The sequence below is a fragment of the Urocitellus parryii genome, chromosome 7 (assembly GCF_045843805.1).
Source record: "Urocitellus parryii isolate mUroPar1 chromosome 7, mUroPar1.hap1, whole genome shotgun sequence".
NCBI lineage: Eukaryota > Metazoa > Chordata > Mammalia > Rodentia > Sciuridae > Urocitellus > Urocitellus parryii.
The window spans coordinates 139,566,612-139,593,629 of record NC_135537.1 but is presented as its reverse complement, the minus strand read 5'-3'; the positions used below and the strand labels follow the sequence as shown (position 1 = coordinate 139,593,629).

The 27,018-nt window shown below is 50.0% G+C and overlaps 1 protein-coding gene across 2 annotated transcripts in view; it reads left to right on the top strand.

Annotated features, from left to right (window-relative positions):
• Positions 1–27,018, top strand: part of Abr (ABR activator of RhoGEF and GTPase) — a 191,907-nt gene that overhangs the window by 83,687 nt on the left and 81,202 nt on the right. The window contains exons 1-2 of one of the 2 annotated variants that reach the window (XM_026388843.2): positions 3,131–3,213; positions 11,976–12,160. In XM_026388843.2, coding sequence (XP_026244628.2) covers positions 12,053–12,160 — 108 coding nt within the window. In that variant the 5' untranslated portion in view covers positions 3,131–3,213; positions 11,976–12,052. Of the gene's footprint in view, positions 1–3,130; positions 3,214–11,975; positions 12,161–27,018 lie in introns of those variants that run through there. The other variant, XM_077800377.1, reaches the window with a different exon arrangement.

The following is a 27,018-nucleotide window of genomic DNA, read 5'->3' as shown; positions in this document are numbered from 1 at the left end:
GGAAGAACTGATGTCACTTGGACCAGCTGATATTGGTGGAGACGAGATGTGGCTGGGTGTTGGGTGTATTTCTCTGGTATTCCTATTGGCTAATAGGAATTTCTGATGGATTAGATGTCTGTGTGTGTGAGAGAGAGAGGGCCCAGAGATGAGCCTGAACAACTGGAAGAGGCGAGTCAAGCCACGGTGGGGCAGGTCTGGGGTACCTTGGTTTGATGCGTTACATTGGGATTCTTAGTAGATTTTGAACTTGAGCAGGTGGTTGGATCATCAAGCCTGGGGTTCAGGAGAAAGACATGGTCTGAATAAATATATATGTGAGAGTTATCAGCAGGCAGGTGGTATTTTAAACCACAAGACTGGATGAGACACTGAGAAGGTGAGAGAAGATAGGGAAGAAGCCCAAGCCCCAAGTCCTGGGTTGGCCCAGTGAAAAAGGCTAGGACCAGGACCCAACCAGGGGGCTGAGCTGCAGCATTGGGCAAGGGAATGAACACCCACAGCATGGTGTCCTGGCAGCCAGGTAAACCCTGTGTTTCTGGAAGGAGGAATGAGCCACCATCTTGAATGCTGCTGTGAGTTGCAGATCAGTGAGGACTGAGAATTTTCCATACTTGGACCTATGGGACTCCATGGGAGCTGCATCTCTTTTGTGGGTGTCAGGTGAATGGTGCTTGCCTGTTGCTTCACTGGGTTCTTGTCACTCCCCAGAGCACGGGGTCAAGGGGAAGGCCTATTCTGAGTGATAGTGCATTTTGATTTCAGTCCAGTCTCCATTTCACACTCCCTAACTCCCAGTTATGGAGCTGTCCTTTACATGTGCAACAGAAGATAATGACCTTACCATCGTAGGTTTGATGCAGTTTCTGTATTTCATACACCACCCTTGGTCCTGTCTCCCAAAGAGCATGGTCTGGCTCAGCTGAGTAGCAGCTGACTTTCTGCTGACCCAGGGTCACTAGGCTCCCAAGTCTGCATCTGGTGAACAGACACCAGTCCAGTTGCAGGTCTGATCCTCCACAGGCATGTTCTTCCCTCCTCCCAGTCCAGACCTGCCTAAACCTGAACTCAGAGTCTGTTCCCACTACCCTGGCCCATTGAACCCAGAAGACCCCCTTCCTGGCTGCACTTTCTGTCAACTCTCCCACATCCAGTCTTGTCTTTCTGTTCTCACCACTACCACCCTTGACGACTTGTATGGGGACTGTGGGCTCCAGATCATCACATATGCCTTGGTTGGCCTAATTTTCCTAAAGCTATCTTGCTGTTTTGGATTTAGTGACTCCCAGTTACCGACTTGTGCACAGTATCCTGAACCCTCCAGTCTGACCCTCTGGACCTGTGCTTCACCCATATCAATCTACTCCTTAGGACCCAGGAAAAGCCAGTGCAGTCATGCCCCGGGTCTGCACGCTCAGACCCTTTAGGGAACTGACCTCTTCCTCCTCCACATGCCACTTTTGGGGGGAAGGACACTAAGGATACTCAGGGGCACTCAACCACTGAGCCAATCCTTTTTAATTTTATTTTGAGACAGGGTCTCACTAAGTTGTTGAGTCTGGTCTTGAACTTGCAACCCTCCTGCCTCAGTCTCCCAAGTCATTGGGATTATTCTTGAGGCCCTTTGAGAATAGTCCCCCCATTGTTTTTTCTAATGGTGAGTTTCCTGCATAGTACAATTGTTAGTGGATATATCCTTGTTTGAAATGGTTTTTAACTTGGTAGCCACTAAACCTTGGGCAAATAACTTTACTCCCTATGCCATTATTTCCTCATTTGTAACTGAGAATTATAATGGTACAATTACTTGATTCTTAAAAGCTAGAATGGGGGCTGGGATTGTGGCTCAGCGGTAGAGCACTCACCTAGCACGTGTGAAGCCCTGGGTTCGATCCTCAGCATCACATAAAAATAAATAAATAAAATAAAGATATAAAAAAAAGCTAGAATGCACCAACCTTTTTTTTTTCTTTAATTTTGGTACAGGAGATTGAATTCAGGGGCACTCAACCACTGAGCCACATCCCCAGCCCTATTTTATATTTTATTTAGAGACAGGGGTCTCACTGTACTGCTTAGTGCCTCGCTGTTACTGAGGCTAGCTTTGAAACCTTGATCCTCCTGCCTCAGCCTCCCAAGCAGCTGGGATTACATGCATGTGCCACCATGCCTGGCTATAATGCACCAGTCTTAAGCATACAATTAAATGAACATTTGCATTGGTCTCTTTGTGTAACCAATGCCCAGATCAAGATATGGTGCATTGAGCTGGGGCTGTAGCTGTAGGAGAGTTGTGAAGTGCTTACCTAGTGTATGCAAAGCCCTGGTTTCCATCCCCAGTAATGCAAGGAAAAGAAAGAGAGCGAGGGTCCATCACCCCAGAAAGCTCCCTCATGCTCCTCTGAATCAACACACCACTTCTCCACAGCCCAACTACAGCTATGAACTTCCCTATGCTCCCTTTGTTTTGCTTGTTCTTGAACTTCATATAAAGGGAGTCCTCTGTATGTGCTCTCTTGTGGCTCTTTTGTTCACATGTTTGTAAGATTCATCCGTCAGCTCTTGCCTTGTGGATGAAATGAAGCCGTTCACAGTGTAGTGCCCACACAGAGTCACACATAGACAGCGTGTGCACATAGACCAGGGAGATCCTCAAGGGCAGGAGCTGCTCTCTGAAGACATTTTTTTTTTCTTTTTTTGGTACTGGGGATTAAACACACGGGTGCTTTACTACTGAGCCACATCACCAGCCCTTTTTATTTTTTATTTTGAGACAGGGTCTTGCTGAGTTGCTTAGGGCCTTTCTAAGTGTCACCTAGCCTTTGTATCGCACCCGCTGGGAGGACAGGACCATTTCAGACCTGCGATTTGACTTTGTCCTGCATCTGCAGGTCCCTGGCCTGCCCAGGAAGAGTCTGGAAGGGGCCCAGACGTCCCTCAGTTTGTCAGGGGTTGTGTCCTCGGCTCTGTCCATGAGTCATTGGTGTAAACAGATCCCCGTCCTGCATTTGGGCTTCTTCCTTTAGCACCTGGCAGAGCTTAAGGGGGAAGGAATGAGAGCCAGTCAGTTGGGTCAGCCTGCTTCCTGCAAGCTGATTCTCTGCATTGCCTGAGAAAAGCAGGTTGAAGTCCCTGCTACCGCTCTGCCACTACTCGGCTCCTGTTCTGTCATCTGTCCAGCCTCAAGGACTCGGGCTTCCTTATGGACTTGCAGTAGGTACCCCTGTCTTCACCTATGGTCACGTATCTGGGTGACTCTCAGGAGATCTGGAAGTCCCAGGTTTTGTCTGCGTTGTGACTCGACCCAGGAACCTGCATCAGGAAGACTTGCCTAGAGTTAGCGTGATTCGGCGCTCCTGGGGCAGGAAGACCCTGGGGTGGTGGGCTGGTGGGCTGGATCAGCAGACCCCTCTGATCCTGCCTAACCCCTAGCTCCGCTCAGGAGGCCCGCGGTGAGCTGGTCTGTGCCCACTTCCCCAGGGCGTCATCTCACCCTCCTGCTCGCTCAGTGTTCCAGCCATGCCCAGCTATTTATAGTCCCCTTAAGGGACCCTGCTGTTTCACACTTTGTGCCATTGCCAAGCCTCCTCCTGTTGCTTAGAACTCTGCTCCCGTTCCCCCACCCGCCTGCCAAGCACCCACACATCTTTCAAGTTTCAATTAATGATATTAATAATAGCGGCTAAGATTTATTGGGTGCTTACTATGTGCTAAGTGCTTTGCGTGCATTCGCCACCCAATCAAACCCTCACCGTGGCCCTGTGCTCCCATCCCTTTGCAGGTCCTCCTTTCACATTAATTTATTTAGCCAGTGTCTATTGGTAAGTGGCTGCCCTGTGCCAGGCCTGCTTCTGAGGTGCAGAGAGGCTGGCTGGGATGGGATGGAGCACGGACTGGAACCTACGCTGTCCGGCCCCAGGGTCTTTGCTTTTAGCCACTGTGATAGACCAAAAAAACCATTTCTATCACATCTGTGGTGGTGTTGCCAAAGTCCTTCCAAACATCCCCGCACCCCCACTGCTTCCTGTTTCCCCTTTTCCGCTTCACTGTGCCTGTGACGTTTTATTGCTTATGGGATTGTGTACCTCTCCTGGGCTGTAAAGGAATCACTTAGAAATGTGTTTTTAAAAGTAGCCCAGGGCTGGGGAGATAGCTCAGTTTTTTGGTAGAGTGCTTGCCTCACATGCACAAGGCCCTGGGTTCAGTCCCCAGTACCACAAAAAATAAATAAATGAAATTTTTAAAAACAGCTCAAACTCCAATAACTCCAATATGTAGGGGTTTATATTCTCACATAGCAAACAGTGAAGTAAGCTGTTTCTAGTGCAATCCACTAGCTCAATATTATCAGGGAAGTGTCTCTATTGCTTTAGACCTTTTCCTCATGGTAGCAATATGGCCACTGTAGCTCTAGTCATCACATTTGAGTTCAAGGTAAGAAGCAATCCTTTTGTGTGTGTGTGTGTGTGTGTGTGTGTGTGTGTGTGTGTGTGTTACTGGGGATTGAACTCAGGCACTTAACTACTGAGCCACCTCCCCAGCCTATTTTGTATTTTATTTAGAGACAGGGTCTCACTGAGGTGCTTAGAGCCTCACTGAGTTGCTGAGGCTGGCGTTGAACTTGCAATCCTCCTGCCTCAGCCTCTGGACCCACTGGGATTACAGGCTTGCACCACTGTGCCCGGCAAGAAGCCCTTCCTCTTAATCATCAAAAGTAAAGGCCTGGGGCTGAGGTTGTGGCTCAGTGGTAGCACGCTTGCCTAGCATGCGTGAGGCACTGGGTTCGATCCTCAGCACCACATAAAATATAATAAAGATATTGGGTCCACCTATAATTAAAAAATAAATATATTTTTTTAAAAAAGTAAAGGCCTTGCCAGAGGCCCCAGGATGCTTCACTTGGGTCTCACTGGCCAGAATGGCCACTACTTGTAGTAAAAGAGGCAGAGAAAGTAGGTATCTTACCTGGAACAAGGACCATTGCCACCTCATATAAAACCAAGGCAATGATACTTGGGAGACTGAGGCAGGAGGATCCAATTTCAAGGCCATTCTGGGCAACTTAGTGAGACCTTGTCTCAAAATAAAATTTAAAAAGGGCTGGGGAATCTAGCTCAGTGGTAAAGCACGTTGCCTAGCATGCACAAGGCTCAGAGTCCAATCCTCCGGGCCACAAAGAATAAGAAATAAATAAGACCAAGGCAATGGGAGCAAGGAGGAGGGGAAGGTGGATATTAGGTAGAAGACAAGCAGTGTGTTTTGGTGTCCTGGGGAGCAAAAACCACTCATTAATTTCCTCCAAATTCCCAGAATTTGAAGGCTCTATAATTGTTCATGTTGTAGCCTTCCGAGCTTTCTTTCGGGTACATACAGACCTTTTTAGTTTTTTTCCAAACATATAATACTGTATATTACTATTATTAATCTCGTTTTCCACTTAACAAGGTGGTATACATCATCCATATTATTTATTTATTTATTTACAGCGCTGGAGATTGAACCCAGGGGCACTCGACCACTGAACTGCATCCCTAACCCTTTTTATTTATTTTTAATTTTGAGGCAGAGTCTCACTGAGTTGCCCAGGCTGGCCTTGAACTCCTACCCCAACCTCCCGAGTCACTGGGATTCCAGGCATATGCTACTATACCTGGCTATCATCCACATAGATTGTGTGTGTGTGTGTGTGTGTGTGTGTGTGTGTGTGTGTGTGTGTGTGTGTGGGATTGAACCCAGGAACTCATGTGTGCCTACAAACCAAACTCTATTCCCAGCCCCATCCACATAGTTTCTCTGGATTTCCTTCCTTCCTTCCTTCCTTCCTTCCTTCCTTCCTTCCTGAGATTTAGCCCAGGGGGCACTTGACCACTGAACTACATCCCCAACCCTTTTTTATTTTTTATTTTGAGACAGAGCCTTGTTAAGTTGCTAGGGCCTCTAAATTGCTCCAACTTATGATCCTCTTGCCTCAGCTTCCGGAGCCACTAGGATCACAGGTGAGCGCTGCCTGGCCCAGCTTCCACCATTTTTCTTGGTGCATTATAGTCGTACGTTATGGTGAAATTTTGTTACATATTCATACATGCACTCAATATAAATATAATTTGGCCAGTATCATTCCCCAGCATCCCCCCCACCCCCGTCGGGCCCTGTCTTCTAGTCTACTGATTTCCTTTTGATTTTCATGAGCCCCCCACACTTTTCTTTCCTTTTACCTGTCTAGGTTCCACATCCATCCATGTAATTTTATATATATATATATATATATATATATGTATGATGTGGAGGGACACAATACCTTTATTTCTTTATTTTCATGTAGTGCCGAGGATCAGACTCAATGCCTCACACGTGCGAGGCAGGAGCTCTACCACTGAGCTGCAGCCCCAGCCCCACCTATGTAATTTTAAATGGCTGAATATTCATCTATCTCGGGGACTACCTTAATTTTCTCAACCAGTCCCCCTATAATGAATCATTCCTGTTGTTTTTAATATCTCACAATCATAAGCCGTCCTGTGATTAATAACCTTGTGATTTAATGTACATTTATAACTTGTGCGTTTATAATTAATGTCTTAGGACCCTGGTTGGGTTATGCTGGGTTAAAACATGTTTGGACCATCACAGCTTTGATGCCAGCTACCAAATTAACTCTTGAAGAGTTGTGTCAGTTGTACGTATCCTCCAGGCATTTCTGAGTGAGTCTGTTCCTTGACAACTATAGGTATTATTATTTAATTTTTAATTTTTATTTTTTTCTGGTGCTGGGAATGGAACCCAGGTCCTCCCACATGCTGGACAAGTGCTCTACTAGCCCTTGTGGTTATATTGAAATCCTTGCTGTCTTTCTTTCTTCCTTCCCTCCTTCCTTCCTTCCTTCCTTCCTTCTCTCTCTCTCTCTCTCTCTCTCTCTCTCTCTCTCTCTCTTTCTTTCTTTCTTTCTTTCTTTCTTCTCTCTCTCTCTTTCTCTCTTTCCTTTTCCAGGGATGGAACCCAGCAGTGAGCTACATCCCCAGCCCTTTATTTTTTATTTTGAGACAGGGTCTTGCTATGTTGCTGAGGTTGGCCTTGACTCACGGTCCTGCTGCTTCAGCCTCCCAAGTCACTGGAAAACCCTTGCCAATTTGATAGGGAAATTACAACAAAAAAGAAACAGGGGAAGTAGTTTGCATTTTCTTTATTTACAAGTGAGGTTCACATTTTTAAAATTGTAGTTTTCTTTTTAATTTTCTGTTCATATCCCTTGCTCATTTAGAAAGTTGAGGTTTTCACTTTTCCCCTCACGGGTTTGTACAAGTGCTTTCCATACCCAGATATTGTTGTTTGAAGAACACAGGGGAAGTTGGTAGGAGAGAGTGCATCTGAGCAGAACTTGAAGGCTAAACGAGCTCTGAGCAGATGAACAAGGACTGAGTGGTATTCTAGGCGCTGGAATAGCATGTGCAAATTCCCGGGGGTGGAAAGAGTGCTAGTGTTTGGGGACTGTATTCATTACCTAGTGCTGCCAAAACAGATGACCACAAAATTGGTGACTTAAAACAACAGAAATTTATTCTCCACACTCTGGAGGCCAGATGTGCTCAGGCAAGGGGTGGGCAGCCCCCTCTCAAGGTTTTGGGGAGAATTCTTGCCTCTTCTGGCTTCTGACAGCTCCAGGTGTTCCTTGACCTGTGGCTGCTTCACTCCCATCTCCACGTGGCCTCCTCTGTGTCTACATCGCCTCCCCTTCTGCTTCTCTGAAGGACAAGGGGATGTTTGGTCCCCACTCTGTTAATCTAAAATGATCTCAAGACCCTGAACTTGATTATATCTAACAAGATCACATTCACAGGTACCAGGGGTTAAGATTTGGATGTCTATCTTGGGGGTGCCACTGCTTAACCCGCTCTGGGAACTTAGAAGTCTTATAGGGCAGGAGTATACGACCCTGTAAAGTAGAGGCAGGTGCCAACCAACGGGCCCTGAGTGGGGAGTTTGCGTCGTGCCGTTGAAGTGATGGGAGGACAGTTGAAGTTTGAACAGGGCAGAGCCGTGACCAGGTTTGCAGTCTGGCTGCTGCAGGGAGAGGGTTGGAATCATCCTGGTGCCAGTGGGTGAGGCTGGGAAGGAGAAGGGGGAGTGGGGCGCAGGAGATGAGCAGCAGGAAGGAGGAGGGACCCAGGGAGACTCCTAGGTTTCCTACTTGAGGGATCTTGTGTCTTGACTTCAGGAAAAGCTTGGGTTTGAGGTTCCTGAAGGGAAGGGGTCCAGGAAACCATCAGAGATGCATCTGCTGCCCAGATGGCTCCCTGGATTACAGGTGTGCGCCACTGCACCTGGGTGGCGGCATATCATGAACGGAAGTCCAATATTCAGGGACTGCATAGATCTGAAGGGCACCATGAACTCTGATGAATGCGTCCATGGACTCCAAATTCCCCTCAGAACACAGAACAGTTCCACCAGCCTAGAAAGCTCCCTTGTGCCTACTCGAGTCAGTTCTGTCCCTGCTCCATCCCCGGAAGCAACTCATCATTTTGATTTTTTTTTTAATTTCAACCACAAGTTAATTCTGTCTCTTCTAGGACTTCATATAACAAAATACAGGATGTACTCTTTTGTGTCTGGTTTCTTTGACTTAGCATAATGTCTGTGAGAGTCACTTATGTTGTCTTTCCTTTTCGTTGATGAGTGCCATTCTATACAAGGATCTATAAGAAACATCAATATCTTTAAAGGAGTTGGGGCAGTGAAAGATTTCACCCCAGAGACTGAGAAGGAATAATGAAGGTAGTCGGGGGAAAATTAAGTAACAGTGGTTTAAATCACATCAGCCTGTCCCCCCCACCACCACCTTACTCCCACCCCCTCTCTCTCTCTCAAGTAAAAGCAGTCCAGAGGTAGAGCATCCTGGAGCAGAGATTCCTATCCTGTTCAGTTGTCTTCAATGCCGACTTCTATCCTCAAGGTCATCTTATGGTTCAAGGTGGCTGCTAGAGCTCCAGCCATCCCACTTGCTTTCCATATGGACAACAGAAAGGAGGAATAATGGGGGTCTTGGGGAATGTATTTCTTTTAGCAGCCTTTCTCAAAGTCCCACACATATCCATCTCATGATGAAGACACTTGATCACATGCTCCACACCATTAGGAAAAGTAGTCTTTTAACTAGCCACTGGGCACACTGCCATGCTGCTTCAAATACAGTGGGATTTCTGTTACCAAGAGAGGGAAACGGTGGTGCTGGTCAGCCTCTTCATCTGCCCTTTCTTTCTTTGGAGACCCGGTGGCTAAGCTGCAGTCCACTTGGCATTCCCACCTGTGGCCTTGGGAGGCCGAAGCCTGTGCTCGGCAGGTTTCCTTCTTCCCCAGGGCTCCCGCTTTCTTGAAGCAGTGGTTTCTCAATCTTTTTCTGAATTCTCTTTCCTGGCAGGAGTCTCCTGGGCTCTCGCAATGTTATGGTGGGTAGGAAGGGAAGAGGAATCATCTAGGAATGCTTGCAGAGAGCTCTCTGGACCTTGTCCCATCCCGCCTGCCCCCGGTGGTGGCCCCCCCACCCTTGGCCTCTCCTATTCCCCTTTGCTCCATCCCTCCTGCAGGGAGGGCCCAGGAGGATTTCTCTGGAGTGAGCTTCAGAGGGGGAAGGATGGCTTGGAGGCAGCAGGCAGATCTGGGTTCAGGGTCTTTTTGTGTCCTTCGGTCAATGTCTCTGGGACTCAGTGACTTTCTCTGTCAGCTGGGGAAATAAGACCCTCACAGAGCGGTGGTTAGGTTGAAAAGAGCAGGAGACCCCTGGTGTGGTCTGCTGGAATCTGAACTCTAAGCCAGGCCAGGGTCCTCGGAGGCTCACCTCCCCCAGCCTTGACGCCAGCCTGGAGCCTGGTGGAGGAGAGATGGAGGTCGACCTGATATCCCTCCTGAGCTTGCCTAAGTGAGCAGCTCTCTCCAGACAGCCAGGCCCCTCACAGTGCCAAGCTCTGCAGACTGGATGCTGCCTCTTTCATTCCTCCTGTCCCTGGGAATGCCAGAGTCTGCTCACCTCCCGCCAGCCCATGCCTTGTGGCCCGCAGGGCAGTGGGCCTGTTTCCTGAATATACGGCATCCACATCTGAGCGTCTGAGTTTTCGTTAGGGCCCGTGGTTCTTCGCGTGCATGGCCTGTCTGGGGAAATAAACAGCCCGTGTTCCCTGACAGCTTAATAGGCCGTCAGCTTAGAGATTGGAGAGGACATCGACAGCAGCAGGTGCAGTGAGCCTGGGGAAGCTCTCGGCTGCCAACAGGCCAGATTGGATTGAGTGTGGCCGTGGCTAGGCGCCCTGGTGACCCGTTGACACCATTCTCGGGCTGATGGCTGCCCTGGGGCCGGTATGTTGTGACAGAGAAGGAGGAGCCAGGACCTTTTTGCAGAGAACTTGGCTTGCTAGGGCCGGGCTCAGACCTGAGACCTGAGACCTTCGGTGCCTTTCCTCTCATTCATTCTGGCCACCCACACTTGCTGAGAGCCTGCCATGGGTTGGTCGTGGGTGCTGGGCACACAGCAATGGTTGAGGCACCCAGTCCTGTCCCAGGGGCTCAGGGACAAACACGCAGGACCAACAAGGACACCAGGATGCCAGGTGCTGAAAGTGTGAGCTGGTTTGCCAGGGAGGACACGATGTCTGAGCAGACAATAGGACAGGCCCAGCCAGACCTCTCACCCCGCTGGGCATGATCCCAAGATACGGGGCCACACCTCCCACCTAGAAGATGCTCAGGGACTATTTAACAAATGGATGTGGCTGCTGGGCAGTCCAGCATGAAGGAGAGACCACTGCTGACACTGAGGCTACTTGGGAGCCCAGCGAACAGACTGTGGTCTTTGCGGTCCCCCTATACACTACCGTGCCAGCTCCCATTGTTCTCCAAAGGTTCTTAGCCCCTGCCCGGTGATGGGTTAGAGAGGAGTCCCCTCATCTCCAGAAGGTGGCCCCAGCCTGAGGAGACCCAACACCAGCCAGCTGAAGGCAGCCCTGCCTGGCCTTGTCCAGGCCCCTCCATTCTGGGCTGATGGGATGCAAACAGGCCGAGGGGTGGTGGTTGGGGGAGTCGGAGGCCTTCACCTGCTGCAGGAGAGATCCCCCTAGAAGGGTGTGATGCAGGGGCCTCTCTGAGGCTGCTGCGGTAGCCCTTTCAGTGCAATCCCTGAGGGGCTGCCCTATCCCCTGATGGCCCAACCCTGGGTCCCCATGTGTGCGTGGGCTCTGGGGCTGGCAGCACTGAGGGGGTTAATGAGGCTCGGCTTCCTGTTGTGTTCCCTTCCCTCCTCCTCTGAAGGAAGCCTACATTGGAATTATAGACATAAGTGCCGGCTTTTGAGGAGTCTGCTGCTCACCGTGTCCCTGCCAGGACTGGGCACAGCCCTCTCGCCCACATCTGCCTGCCTTGGGCTCTGTCCTGCGCCCAGGGCCTGGTTTGGAGGGGTGAGGTCCCCCTTGAGCACACTTGCTCCACCCCTCCTCCCAAGCCTCCCTGGCCCCCCTGGAGGGATGGGACTCAGTGTACAAATGGTACCTAAGGAGGAGGGGCTGAGGAAGTGACATCGCTCGGCCCACCCCCACTCCTTAGTCCCTATAAAAAGCAAAATGGTGACTCAGAGAGGAGAGTTGGAAGCGTCCTGCCTCCTGCTCCCACTGTTGATTTTTAAACGTGGAATTAGGCAGGAGGCAAAGGCAACAACAGCTCCAAATACGCGGCTGACATGCTATTAAGCGGGTGGCGACAGCAGAGCCGCTCCTCCCCGACTCCCAGCAGCCTGTGACCGAGCAGAGCCTGGTGCCTGCTGGCGCTTCCCCCTCCCCAGGCCCGGGCCCCCGCGCAGCCCCTGCCCCGGCCAGGTGTGCATGGTGCGCCCGGGGCCATGGCAGCCGGGGGCCGCCGCCGGCGCCCACTGCGCTACCAGTCCCTGGCAGCCCTCGTGGAGGACTCTCAGTGGCCTTTCCTGTTCCTTGTCTCAGACTTCAGCTACGGGGCCGACGACTACGACGCAGAGGGGCATGAGGAGCAGAAGGGGCCCCCCGAGGGCTCGGAGACCATGCCGTACATCGACGAGTCGCCCACCATGTCACCCCAGCTCAGCGCCCGCAGCCAGGGTGGCAGGGATGGCATCTCTCCCACTCGACCCGAGGGGCTGGCACCTGGGGTAGGTACACACCTACTTTTCCTTTGGGGTTTGGGGAGGGGAGGTTTCTGGGGAGGGTGGGAGAGCATCCTGGGCCTCCCGGCCATGCTCTGCTTGGGGCCAGACTGGGGGAGTATGGACCCCGTGTTCTGGGTGCTCCGGGCCTCTCTTTCCATTGGGGGCCGCTCTCTGGCTTCTGCTTTCCTCTCCCCCCCACCTGCTGCTCTCTGCCACCCCTGTGCCTGTCTCCCCTCTAGCATTGGCTTCCATACTTCCCAGACACCCGGTCCTCCTTCCTGTCTTTCCCTGGTAGTCTCTCTGCTTAACAGGGTGGGGAGGAGGCTCCAGAAAGGACCAGACCCTTCTGTCTGCACCCAGGATGGACAGTGGCTGCATAGATGGCCTGTGGGTCGTGGATGTCCAGGTGCTGGCTCAGCCAAACCAAGGCTGGCCTTGTGCTCCCTGCAGGGTGGAAAGAGCTGCTTCTGTGGTCTGGCCTGACTGGAAGCCCCTCCAGCCCTGTGCTCTTCACTCAGGAAGGGCCAAACCCTGGTGGGTGACCACCTCTCCTCTTGTCAACAGAGGCAGGAGTTCTGCTCCCAAAAGAAGCGTTTTATAAGGAGTATTAAGCCTGTCCTCCAAGACAGGGCAGGGGGTAGAAATGTGTGAAGGGACACATAGTTGTAATTCATGCTGTTGCTGGGATAGACTCTGGGCCCTGCTTGCGTGTGTGCCTCTGAGACACAGTAGCCAGCAAGACAGAGATTCCTCAGGGCTCTTTTTCTGGAGTTTGGGAGAAGAATCAAAGCTGTTTCTCTTGGTGGCATGTGTGTGTTTGGGGTGAGCTGTAGGAGTGCCTGGTCCTGCTGGATTCAGGCTTGTCCAGCTATGTTTTGTGGGAGTTCTTTTTCTTTTCTCTGAAGCCCCCAGAAGAGCAACGCTGAGAGACACGGTGTGATGCGTTTCTCTTCTCTGGGGCCTAGCACCCCCACTCCAGCTGGAGGCTGCCTGGACTCTACCATTCTGGAGAACCCCCTGCACAGGCTCTCACTCCCTCTTCACACACTGGGGTGGCTGTTATAGCCTTTGGCAACAAGGGCCTTGGCAACCAGCTTCCCACTTGGGGGAAGCCACACGGTTGCCATGGCAACAGAGGCCGAGGCAGAGCTCAGCGGCTGCCAGGCAGTACAAGTTTGGGAAGGGATGGTGGGGTGCAGGTGGGAGGCGGAGGGGGTGGGCAAGGGTGATGGTCAGCTTCAGGCTCCCCCCAGCTAGTGTTCTGGGGTGTCATTCCTCCGTTATTCCTAAGGAGAGATGATGGGTTAGAGATAGCCATCTTGGACTGGCAGGGACAGGATTTTGTACCCCATGGAGAAGAAGGAATTCTCGGGACCTGGACCCCAACCAAAGGGAAGGCAAGGGAGAACTCTTGTTTCCCATCTCAGCCTTCTAGTCTCAGGTGCCTGCAGGGCTCAGAGATGCCCAGGCAGAGCCACAGCTGTGAACAGTTGCAGGGAGATGCCCTGTAGCACCTCAGCACAGGGCCAGGTCCTTGCCATACCCTTTCTGCCTTCCTCTCTGTCTCTTGTCTCCCATTCCTTCCTGGTGTTCATCCCACCCAGGCAGTCCTATGTTAGATTCCCTGGTGAAAAGTACTGTCTGGCACTTTCTCTAGTAAAACAGCTCACATCCTACATGGGGAGATGCCCCTACCAGGTACTCTGAGGCTTGGGACCATGACTTTACTTTGTGGCTCCCTGTGGCTCCCCGTTTTGCTTGGTGGCTCATAAGGGGATAACCTAATTTGAGAACTTTAAAATGTAGAGTTGCTACAGAGTGACAATCCACTGAAGTGCGTGGGGCCTCTCATATTGATTTTGACATCTTTGACTAGAAGCCTCTACAAATAGGAGTAGGGAGCAATTTATCCAACTTGGGAATGGCAGGGAAAATTCGAGCCCCTATGTTTCTGCCCTTTCCACTGTATCGCTGGCCCCACCTAGTGGACACTGAAAGTATTGCTGTTCGTGTTGGAGTGTCTGGAGGGTGCCAGTATCTTTTCCTGAGTACTTGGGGATGTTTTGGTTTAAAAAAAAAAAAGAAAAGAGAGTCAAGGTTTCTGCAACCTGGCTGATCTCATTTGGTCAGTCTTCCTGTTGGGAACTTGAGAACAGTGGGGACTTAGAGCCAGATCAGATATTCAGATATCTGGCCTCTGGCAGAGGCTGGCAGCTGAGCCTTCTACACCCGAATAGCAGCCAGCTCTCTCCTGGAAACTAAAGGATTGGTCTTTGTGTTAGGGTACCTCAGAGAAATAGAAACTGTAAGGTGTGTGTGTGTGTGTGTGTGTGTGTGTGTACACATAAATATATATGGAGAGATTTACTAGAAGGAATTGACTCGTGTGATTATGGAGACTGAGAAGTCCCAGTCTCTACAGTGGATTGCTTGAGACCCAGGAGAGTTAATGTGTAGTTCTGATCCAAGTCCAGAGGCATAAGAACCTAGAGAGCCAACGGCAGAAATTCCAGTCTGAAAGCCAGTGGACTTGACGTCCAAGAACAGCTGATGTTTCAATCCAGGTCCAATGGCCAGAAAAGACTAGTGCCCCAGCTCTAGCAGTCAAGTAGGAAGAGTTTCCTCTTACTCAGCTTTTTGTTCTACTTAGGTTTTCAGTGGATTGTATGAGGTCCACCCACACTGAGGAGGGTAATTGGCTTTACCCACTCTGCAGTTTTAAATATTAATCTCATCTAGAAATACCATCACAGACATACTCAGAATTTTGTTAAGACATATATCTGGGCACCCTGTGGTTCATTCAAGTTGACGCATAAATTCAGCAATCACAGTCTTACTCTCAGCAGGCCAAAGAATGAACTTAAGTTTTAGAAAGACGAAAATCTCTCTAGCTGTGAGACATGGCACCAGTGTCGTAATACCACTCAGCCTCAGTTTCTTCATCTCTAAATAGCACTGACTACCCCAAGGGCTGTTGAGAGGATGGCCCAGGGCGTTAGGCCTGGCTCATTGTGATGTTCAGTCCTGGGTGACTGAGGTCTGTGAGGCTTTTCTTATCGGCTTTTAGAGATATGGGGAATCAGGAACATTGCAAGGACCCCATCTAGTAAGCACATGCTGAACAAGAAATCTGCTTTTGCAGCCCACCTCCTTTCTGGGATTGGGTCCCTCCTGCCACATGTGGTAGCCCCAGATGAAACAAAACCTCTGGTGTTGACAGATACGTATTCTCACTTCCCAACATGCCTTACTCTGCTGCTCTCATCTTAGTTTGAGCCCACAGAGGTATGGGATGAACCCTGAAACCCAGCCCTTCAGATATTCCCCAGGTCTAGGCTGAGCAGAGCACGTTGGCACAGGGTCAAGGTCATAGACCACCAATGGTTCAGTTTAACTGGGATTGCCACGTTGCATATTGGGAAGGACCAGTGCAGACTGTAGTTCAGCTGACAAGTGGCCAAGTGGCGGGGGGGGGGGGGGGGCTTAGGTGCCTCAGCCAGGACCACAATCTTGCTCCCCATAGGCCATAAACTCCTTTCTCCCCTCTAGGGAGGTATAAAAAAAGGGACCACAGGCAAAGAGAAGACCTAGGTTCTGTCCCTCCTCTACCACTTTGTAGCTTTGTGACCTTAGGAAGGTTCTTCGCCCTCTCTGAGCTCCATCTGTGAAGATCCTGAGCATTTCCTCCCTCCTGACCTCAGACAGCAGTCACGAGTTTTTTCCATGAGATGGTGTTAGCAGAATGCTTTGTAAATTGTAAAGTCTGTTCATGGTTCAGACTCCAGCTGGCAGGAGACGCCACAGATAAGGATGGAGGTGAGTTGATACCGTCACTGTTATCCTTCTCCTCTTCTCCCATCTCTTCCTCTTCAACATCACAGCTGCAGAGCTTGTTGCCTCATTTAAGGTCTATGATGGCCCAATGACGTAGGTGCTTTATCTCCATTTTACGGTGGAGGAAACTGAGTCTCAGAGAGGAGACATCATTGCCTGAGACCACACAGCCAGGGAGCTAGAGCTTTACTTAAGCTTGGGTCCTTGTGGTGCTGCAGTCGGAATGGTGCTGCCAGGTCCTGCTCAGATGCCCGCCCCTTCCCTGTGAAGCTTTTATAACTCACTGCTGGCCTCTTTACTGTCTGGGGGGTGTACCTAGTTACTTGTGGGATGCATCGGCTATTATGAGATTGGTAGCCCCAATCCCTGATCATCTCTGTGGGCCCCATCAACAGCTCAGGCATTTAGGGGTTCTTAAATGGTGTCTGGCATTGAACCAAGTAGTTCTAGGTGACCGAGGAGGAGGAAGGGAGGGTAAGGGCAGTCTTGGGACAAAGCTGGGAAGAATCACTGCCTTCTCCCTACTTCCCCAGTCCCCTACTGAGGGCTTAGGGGTTGGAGTTGCAAAGCAAACAGGTTGTTTCCAAGTGAATGGGGGAGCCAGATGGAGAGCAGCAGCTTCTGAGCTTGCACCCCACTCTCCTGCCTTCGTGTTCTGTCCCAGGCCTGGTGAGGTGGCTAAGGGATGGCCACGGTGGAGGCAGGCATGCTCTCAGCTCGCCTGCCTCCTTGACTGGGTAACCTTGTGCCCCATTTCTCCCCTACTATAAAGAAGAGGTTACTAACTGGCTCCCACATGCCGGGTGCTCTGCGAGGGGCCCCGTGGGCTTCATTGCTACCCAACATCTTCAGCCTCTCAGGGATTTTCCACTGTTTTATCCATGAACAAATTCAAGGGCAGGGTGGGAAGGAACTAAGTCGGAAGTAGGCAGATGACACGCTGGAGTTTTGATCCTCGGTCTCCTTCCTAGATCGCTCTCCCTGTCCTCTCCAGGCCACCCCTCACTGCTTTTTCCACCTGGCTCTGCCTTGATCACCCCTCCAGGGTGTCTCCCCTGATGGACCCACCTGGCTGCCCAGCTGATCCTGGTGGCTCTTGCATCCTGTCTGGACCCTTCCCTGCTAGTGTGCTGGGGTCCTAGTTCATGAATGCATTTCATATCAGCCAATCAGGCTACTTAAGAAAGCAGCATTTACTCCATGTATCCAGGCACCGTAGATAAGAGGATGGGTCCAACAAGATGCGTTCTCTGCCCTTGAGATCCTGAAGTCTTTGGAGAGACAGGGAGAGAGACAGAATGTGATGGACCCAAATAATCACGACAACATGGTGTTAAATTGCTCCCTGAAACAAGTGTTCTGAAAGCCTGGGGTGTTCAGCCACCCAGAGGTGAGACACCTGGGGGCAGAAGCTGGACCACCCAGATGCACAAGGGCGACAGGGAATTGGCAAGCTCTGACCCCAGAGACTATTTTCTGTCATTGTGACCTGGCTTCTCCACTCGTCGTCGTCGGTGCTAACAAGGGCAGAGTGTTTTTCTTTCACGTGGAAGATGTTCTTGTTGACCTCCTGCCCAGCCTGGTGATGGGCCATTAGCCTCCATCTGGAGGGACACAGGGAGCCCTCACCCTCTGGCCTGTGTGGCAGAAAGAAGAGAAAAACTGCAAATATTTCCGTGGCACTTTCTCATTGCCAGGCACTGCTGTCGGGCTTTGTGACTATGAGCGCATTTGGTCCTCAGCACCAGCTTGTGAGGTGGGCACCACTCTCGCTCCTTTTACACACGTGGAAACTAGGGCGAAGGGAGGCTACACACCTCATCAGGGTTGGGGTACTGGTAACCACCCCGCTCTGGGTCTTCTCCAGAACGTGAGCCCAAGCACCCTTGTCCTACCTCTGTCGGGCCATGTGACTTTTGGCGGCTCATTGAGATTCAGTCCCCTCAACTGTCAATGGAATTAAATACCTACTGGGGAGCTAGCTGAGTTTGAACCCCACCTGGGATGTGAACCCCAGCTCTCTCATGGGCTTCTAGCTCTGGCTACCCTGGGTCCTTCCCTGTCCTGTTCTGGCCCCATCAAGGGTGGCTCAGCTCTCCGCAGTATTCTTGCTGGGCGAAAGCCCTTTTGGGGAGTGTCACCCTGGGGAACTCAAGGGAAAGAGAGAGACACCAAGGAAAGAGAGCCCAGTGTCTGGGAAGGGGGTTGTTGTTGTCGTCAGCTTTTTTTTTTTTTCTTCCTGCCTCTGTGACCAAAAGACCTGACAAGAACATTTTAGAGAAGGAAAGGTTTATTTGGTGCTTACAGTTCCAGATGTCCCAGTCCATAGCTGACTCCATGGCTCTGGTCCCAAGATGAGGCAGATTATCAAGGCAGAAGAGTATGAAGGAGGCCGGCACGGTAGAACACCCCTGTGATCCCAGCTGCTCTGGAGGCTGAGGCAGGAGGATCGGGAGTTCAGAGCCAGCCTCAGCAAATTAGCGGGGCCTTAGCAATTTGGCGAGACACTGTCTCTAAATAAAATATAGAAAGAGCTGGGGATGTGGCTCCGTGGTTAAGCGCCCCTGGATTCAATCCTGGTGCCAAAAAAGAAAAAAAAAAGAATAGAAAAGAAAGAAAGTATGAAGGAGGAAAAACAGCTCAGGACATTACAATCAGGAAGCCAGAGAGCTCTGCTCACCCAAGATAAAATATATACCCTAAAGGCACACCCCCCCCCATCCATTCAAGTGGATTTTTGCACTGATTTGGTTAAGCTCTTACATTATTTCACCTGAGCTTTTGGGAGACACCTCAGATCCAGACCATAACAAGGGTTTAGACTTGATCTGAGCCATTTCCGACTTCCACAGCCTGTGCCCTCCCTCTCTCCCCTCTCAGTATCTGTGCCCGAGGAGGAAAGACAGAGCCAGGAAACAGAGAACGAGGGGCTCGGCTCACTGAGTTTGGCCCTGTAAATGTTCACCCGACTCCTTCCTCAGAGCCAGCCCGGCTTCTGGTTCTGAAGTGCATCTCAAGCAGGGGTTACAATCTGGAAAGGGCCAGACAGTCCTTTTTTTTTTTTTTTAAGAGAGAGGAGAGGGGGAGAGAGAGAGAGAGAGAGAGAGAGAGAGAGAGAGAGAGAGAGAGAGAGAGAGAGAGAGAATTTATTTATTTATTTTAGTTCTCGGCGGACACAACATCTTTGTTGGTATGTGGTGCTGAGGATCGAACCCGGGCCGCACGCATGCCAGGCAAACGCGCTACCACTTGAGCCACATCCCCAGCCCCAGACAGTCCTTTGTTATGAGGGGTCAGGCTGCACATTGTAGGCTGTGACGTCCCTGACCTCTCCCCATTCAATGCCAGTAGCATCCTCAAGTTAACTTGTGACACTCAAAAATGTATCCAGGGCCAATCACAGTGGTACACACCTATAATTCCACTGACTTGGGAGGGAGGCTGAGACAGTAGGATTGCAACTTTGAGGCCAGCTTCAACGATTTAGTGAGACCCTGTCTAAAAATAAAAATGAAAACTGGGTAACACATTCCAGTAATCCCAGCAGCTTGTGAGGCTGAGGCAGGAGGATCCTGAGTTCAAAGCTAGCCTTAGGGGGCTGGGGATGTGGCTCAAGAGGTAGCACTCTCGCCTGGCATGCGTGCGGCCCGGGTTCGATCCTCAGCACCACATACAAACAAAGATGTTGTGTCCGCCAAAAACTAAAAAATAAATAAAAAAATAAAAGAATGATATGCGTCTCATAATCTTTAAAAAAAAAAAAAAAAGCTAGCCTTAGCCACTTAGCAAGGCTATAAGAAACTCACTGAGACCCTATGTCTAAATAAAATATAAAAAAGGGCTGGGGTTATGGCTCAGTGGTTAAGCGCCCCTGGGTTCAATCCCCAGTACCAGAAAAAAAAAAAAAAATGGACTGGAGATGCAGCTCAATGGTAGAATACCCCTGAGTTCAATCCCTAGTCCATAAATAAATAAATAAGATTTAAAAGTTCAAAATGAGTGGGAATGTAGCTCAGTGGTAGAGCAACCCCTGGGTTCACTCCCAGAACAAAACAAACAAACAAACAAACAAAAATCGGAAGAAGAAGAAGGTATCCAGACATTGCCAAATTCCTCCAGGAGGTTCAAAATCACCACTGACTCAGAACTGTGGCTCTAAAAGGAGGTTAGAAAGACAAGTGTCTAGAACAGTTGTTCAGGGCAGGGGCTCCCCCCCCATTCCTACCCCCACTGCTGGCCCAGGACATTTGGCATTTACTAAATGGAAAAAGATGGTTCTGAGAAAAGACTTAAGTGAATGGAAATGGCCCCACAGGACTCACGGGGCAAGGTGAGCGGCCACTAGGGAAGATAGATCCAAGTGTTCAGGTTGGGTAAATGGTACCTGTGAACCCAGTTATGTGATATAGGATCCCAGGGCCACTCCCCGCCCCCAGCCTAGCAGGAGTGTGTGTCAGCAAGTGGCTGGGGGTGGGATGGGGAGACTGCTGACTGCATGCCCCTCCATACTGGCATTTGAATGAGGCGGACACTACCCAATTAAAAGAGTATCTTGGGTTGTCCTGGAGAATAGAGTTACTGGAAGGCAAGAGCTGAGTACATTAACACCACGAACAAAGTTTCAGCTGCTGGAACTGTCCAGCAACAGGATAAGAAATGAGCTTCCTTTCTTTGGAAGGATTCAAGCAGAGGCTGGGGACTGAAGGTAGAGAGGAGATTCCTTCATTGTTAGTGGATTTTTATTATTTTATTTTATTTTTAGTTGTAGATGGATACAATACCTTTATTTATTTATTTATTTATTTATGTGGTCCTGTGGATCCAACCTAGTACCTCACACGTGCTAAGCGAGTGCTCTGCCACTGAGCCACAACCCTAGCTCCTTTTATTTTATGTTTTTGGTACCAGGGATTGAACCCAGGGATGCTTAACCACTGAGCCACATCCCCAGCCCTTTTTTATTTTTTATTCTGAGACAAGGTCCCGCTAAGTTGCTGAGGCTGGGCTCAAAGTTGCAATCCTCCTGATTCAGCCTCCCAAGTTGCTGGGATTACAAAAGTGCGCTGTCACCATGCCATGTCTTTTAAGTTCCCTTTAGCCCTAGGATCCCCCTTTATATGACTGTTCCATGAGAGCCATCATCTAACCTGAGCCCCTTGATTTAGCTTCGTGGGCAACCCCTCGCCTTGCCCTGTAAGCCTCCTGGTATTGTTTCCACTCACTAAGAGTTTCTGAGCACCCACCTTTTTGAGGTGGCAGTATTGGGGCTTGCACCCAGGGGCACTTTACCACTGAGCTACATCTCACCAGCCCTTTAATTTAATTTTATTATTTTTTTTGAGACAGGACCTCACTAAGTTGCTGAGATTGTCCTTGAACTTGCCATCCCTGTGCTTCAGCCTCCTGAGTTACTGGGAAAAGAGGTGTGTACTGGCTCCAGCCCCCACTTTTTACAAGATACTCTTTTGGGTGCTGTAGGGAATTAATATGATCAAGGGATTCACACATACAAAACAACAACAACAAACTCCTATTTTTTTTTGTTAAACCCTTTTTATTTTTCCTTTTGTTCTTTCTTTTTTTGAAGTGCTGGGTATTGAACTCAGGTCTGTGCGTATGCTAAGCACATGCTCTACCACTGAACTACACCCCCTAGCCCCAAATCCCTTTATTTCCAGGTCCTCTGAGCAACAGCCTTGAGAGATATAAATACCCAAAGGGAGGGAGAGGACCTTGCAGAAGGTAGCCTTGAGAGTGGGTTATGCTCTGCTGGGGGACTGGTCTGGAAGAATATGCTAGGTAAGGGAGCTGTGTTCCTTCTGGAATGTGGGACAGCCACTGGAGGTTTTGGGAAAGGAGAATGGTCTGGTTGGGGGTGTGGGGGGATGCTGGGTTCATTGGAACACTTAAGAGGTGAGTCTGTGAGTGGGCTAGGACCCCCTCTTTTGTATTTCTTCAACACACAGCACCTTCCAAAGAAGAGGGGGAACAGCTGGAGCTAGCTGAGGGCTTACCCCACTCCCAGCACCACCCCATGTGCACCAGACCCTACAGGATCCTAGGATTGGTGCTATGATTATCCCCACGTAACCCATAAGGATGTCTTGCCCAGGGTTACAGATCTGGCAGGGGGTTTATTTTGGTTTGGTTTCTGGGTTTTTTTTTTTTTTTGTACTAGGGTTGCTTTACCTCTGAGTCACATCCCCAGCCCTTTTTTATTTTTTATTTTGAAACAGGGTCTCATTAAATTGCTTAGGGTCTTGCCAACTTGTTGAGGCTGGCCTCAAACTTGTGATCCTCCTGCCTCAGCCTCCTGAGTTGCTGAGATTATACTCACACAGTGTTCTATAACAGAGAAAGGGAAGGCAGAGGAGGGAACAAGGTTAGGAGGATAGTGACTCTCTCTGGTGCTATCTGCAGCTGTAGTGACTCTCTCCCTGCCTGGTACTGGCCTCTGGGGGCAGTTCTCATTGACCCAAGATCTACTGAACTCCAAAAGTTTGGAGTGGGGCTTGAGCTTCTGTCAAGAAGGCTGGGAGAGCCGGGGACAGGCCAGAAGGAAGGAGAAAGTGCTTCAGGCCAAGAGAACTGCAACCAGTGGAGCCCGGAGGTGGGAATGTGCCTGGCTCTTCCAGAGGTTCTTGTCTGGAGTGTGATGGGCTGAGTCATCAGCCAGGCCCCGCTGCCCTTGTTTGGGCTGATTTAGTGGCTTCCTGCTGGGCACAGAGTGAACAGTGTTTTAGAAAGAGAAATCTGATGTCAGCCAGAGGGAAGCATTAAACAATGGTCATGTCACTCCCTGCTAAAAACCCTCCCATGCCTTCCCTTTGTCTGACAGGTGAAATCCAGACCCTGACTGATCTGACCACTTGACCCCTGCCTGTACCTCTGCAGCCTCGGAGTGACCAGTCCCCTACTGGAATGTCAACTCCATGAGGGGTGTGTCCGTTTTGTAACAAAACTTTTGCTCCTTGTAGTTCTCAGGGCTTAGAACATAGTAGGTACTCAGTAAATACTGTGTGAATGAGCCTGTGAACACTCCCTGTCCTCCAGCCAGATGGAGCTTATTTCACTGGGCCTCACATTCTCCTTCCTGTCTGTCTCCCAGCCCCCACTGGCATGGCTAACCCCTGCTCATTTTTTTTTTTTCTGTCTGAGTTTTAATGTCTCCTCCAGGGAGCCTCCAGTGACTTCTTTGCTGCCTCAGATGGACCTCCTTTGTACCCTGAGCTTACTTTAAATTCCCAGTCATAGTATTTAACAGACTTCTTCTTTTTGTGGTGCCAGGGGATGGAACCCAGGGCCTTGCGCATGCTAAGCATGTGCTCTGCCACTGAGCAAAACCCCCATCCCCCACATTTCTTTTTATAGCTTCTTTATTTTCCCTGATTGCATCACTAAAAAGTCTAACAACAGAATACATAATGTAGAAAGCGAAAGTCTCTTTAACTTGCATCCTACACAGAGAACTGCCAAGAGTTAGTTGTAAGTTTCTCATTTTTTTCCATGCATTATCGTATGTGTATATATACATATATATAAACGAGATCATGCTATTGGTAGTTATGAAGTTTGCTCATGTTGTTTTAGTTAATAAGACTAAGACATCTTGTATACTAGTAATTAAAGATCAACCTTATTCCTCTTCCTGAATGTATGCAGTATTTCGTTCTGTGGATGTAATTTATTTAACCAGCCCCCACCCCTTTTCTTTTTTCCTTTTGTAGTGCTGGGGCCTTATGCTAAGCAAGTGCTCTACCACTGATCTACATCCCCAGCCCTTTTTTATTCTTTATTTATTTTTAGTAGGGGGTTTGAACCTACAGGCACTTAACCACTGAGTCACATCCCCAGCCCTTTTTAATATTTTATTTAAGAGCCGGGGTTTCACTGAGTTTCTTAGGGCCTCGCTAAGTGGCTGAGGCTGGCTTTGAACTCATGATCCTCCTGCCCTTAGCCTCCCGAGGCACTGGGATTACAGGCTTACGTCACCACGCCCAGCTTTATTTTTTATTTTGAGAAAGGGTCTTGCTAAGTTGCCCTGGCTGGTGTCTAACTTCAATCCTCCTGCCTCTGCCTCTGGAGTTATTGAGGTTACAGGTAGGCACCACTCTGCCCTGCCAGATCAGTCCACTTTTGATAGACATTTGGGCTCTTTTCAGTCTTCATCGGTATAAATATTGCAGCAATGAACATCTTTAAACATATATATCTTTGTGTCCTTCTAGAAGTATTTTTTTTTTCAGAGAAATTCCCTAGAGTGGAATTGCTGAGTCAGAGGGTGTGAACATTTAAAATCAACAATAGACATTTCCATGTTACCCCTTCCAGAGCAATGGCACTTCAACTGAATAGTTCTAAAATGTGCCATCTCCCCAGTCCTGCCCTTCCCCTGGCACTGCCCGTCCCTTGGCTCTGCCTTGGGAGTCAGCACAATGGTCATTCTTCTGCTGAGACCATTAGCTCCATGCAGGTAAACACAGTATCTCCTGTTGGTGACTGCATTCTGAGTGTGAGCACGGTGCTTGCCTGGTGCACAGCAGACTTGTAGACTGAGTAGTAAGGGACTGGGAGGGTGGAGGAGGAGTGTGAGAGAAGGCCATTGGTGGGGAGTAATCCACTGGAGTCTTAGAGATGTGGATCTGGTCTGGGTGCCTCATTGGCTCCAGCCAGCCTCTCCCTGTTTGTCTCCTAGCCTTTTTCTCTTCTGTTCTCTATGTCTCCTGGGTTTCCTTAAGAAACCATTTCATGGGGCTGGGATTATGGCTCAGTGGTAGAGGGCTCGAGCACTCGCTTAGCATGGGTGGGACCCGGGTTCAATCCTCAGCACCACATAAAAATAAAGGCATTGTGTTGTGTCCATCTACAAAAAAGATTTATATTCTCTCTCTCTCTCTCTCTCTCTCTCTCTCTCTCTCTCTCCCTCCTCTCTCCTTAAAAAACAAAACAAAAAACCATTTCATGCCAAACACGGTGGCACACACCTGTAATTCTAGCTACTTGGAGGCTGAGGCGGGAGAATCACAAGTTCAAGGACAGCCTGAGCTATTTAGCAAAGCCCTGTCTCAAAACAAAATAAAAAGGGCTGGGGTGGTAGCTCAGTGGTAGAGCATTGCCTAGCATATGCAAGGCCCTGGGTTCAGTCCCCGGTGCCACCACCCCCAAACACACACAGGCAACTTTTCTTCTCTGTGCTTAGAAACCCTCCCCTATGCTGAGTATGGTGGCACAGGCCTATAATCTTAGCAACTCTGGAGGCTGAGGCAGGAGGATCACAAGTTTGAGGCTTTAGTAACTTAGCAACTTAGCAAGACTCTGTCTCAAAAAATGAAAAGGGCTGAGGAGTAGCTCAGTGGTAAAGCACCCTTGGGTTCAATCAAAGATTGACACCCAAAAGCCACTCTCCTGTGAAGTTTTCCCCCTCTGGCAGGACTGGTGGCTTTGTCCTGTGTTCCCATCGAGACTGATGAATGAGAACTGTGCCTCCTTTATTCAGACATTCTTCAGCCTCAGTGGATCAAGAGTGGGCCAAATGGCAGGGGTGCTGTTTCGGGTCGTGTGTCTGCCCTACCAGGCCTTTTCAGGATATGAATGAATGGAGTCAGTGAACAGGTAGATGACAGATGACATGGGGAGTCCAAGTGACTGGGATTGTGTAGGTGTGAATGCTGCAAATCTTGGTTGGTTGGTGAATTTGGAAAAAGAAAAAAGAAAAAAAAAAAAAAAAAGGAAGAACCAAAGGATCTGGTAAAAGGGACGTGTAGGACCAGAAGGAAGAAGAGCCATGAGATGGCGGCCCACCAACAAAAGTGGAGAAGCCAAAAGGGGAAGCTGGTTTAGGGAGGAGGAGGGGCCTCCTGGTCTGGATATGTGGAGTTGAGGCTGCCTGGGCATCTCCCAGGGGAGGAGATCTAACTGTCAGTGCAGGTGTCAGACAGACAGAGCCTAGCAAGATGCTGGGCCTGGGGATGGTGATGAGTTGCTGGCGGCCTAGCAGTTAAGAAGGGATGAGTTCTCCAAAGATAGAGCACAGGGGCCTGAGTGGGGGCCTCCACATGTATAGGGGCAGGAGAAAGAAGGGCCAGCCTAAACCAAGGAGTGGTCACAAGTTGCAACTCCATGGCCTAGAGAACTGAGGGTTTTGAGAAAGTCCAGACTGCAGAGGTGAATCTTAGGAGGGGGGGGGGCCTCTGCCTCTGGAACAGGCAGTTGGGGGCCTTTAGAGTGGCTGCTTCTCTGGAGAGGAGGCTCAGGAGCCAGATTGAAGCAGGCAGAGTGTGGAGGACACAGAGAGGAAGCCCAGTTCCAGTTCAGGGCATCTGTGAAGGAAAGGGAGGGAGCACTCTGGGGACTTGTGAGTCACTCCCCCTCCAGGGAGAGGACTGAGGGCCTTTGAGGAGTTCGGTGGAGGGGGCATTCTAGTTACTCACTGGAAATTCCAGGCCACTGGAGTGGGGTGGAGCAGAGATGCCTTGGATGTTCAGTGAGTCGCTTCTGTGAGGTTCAAGGTTTGGGGGAAGAATTGGGTGCTGATCCCACCATGCTAGGGGTGTGAGGAATAAAGATAGGTATACTCTAAAAGACTGTTAAGGGCGCCTCATGTTCTCCTGGGTGGAGGAAGGGACACCTAGTGTTCCTTGGAGTTCTAGCTCTTCTCTCATGCCTCCTGCTTGTCTGACCCATGTGAGCAGCTCATGCCAGGCACTGGATCCTGCAGGGTGGAGACAGAAGAACCTGTGGCACAAGGCCCCAAGCTGACACACTTGTGCCCTGGGGAATGCCAGGCCTGGTTGTTCCCAAACCCTGGGAACAGCCTTACCCGCCCAAACCAAATGAGGAATTGTGGCTGAAAGGGCCCTTCATATGTGCCCTGGCTATTTATAACCCAGCCAGGGCAGGGACAGGGAAAAACCAGGGACTGGAGGGAGAGGGGGTTGGGGTGAGGGGACAGTTCCCTGACCAAGGCCTGACAGTCTCTAGGGCCCCAGATAACCCATCCCATCTCTCTGTATTTGGTAACAAGA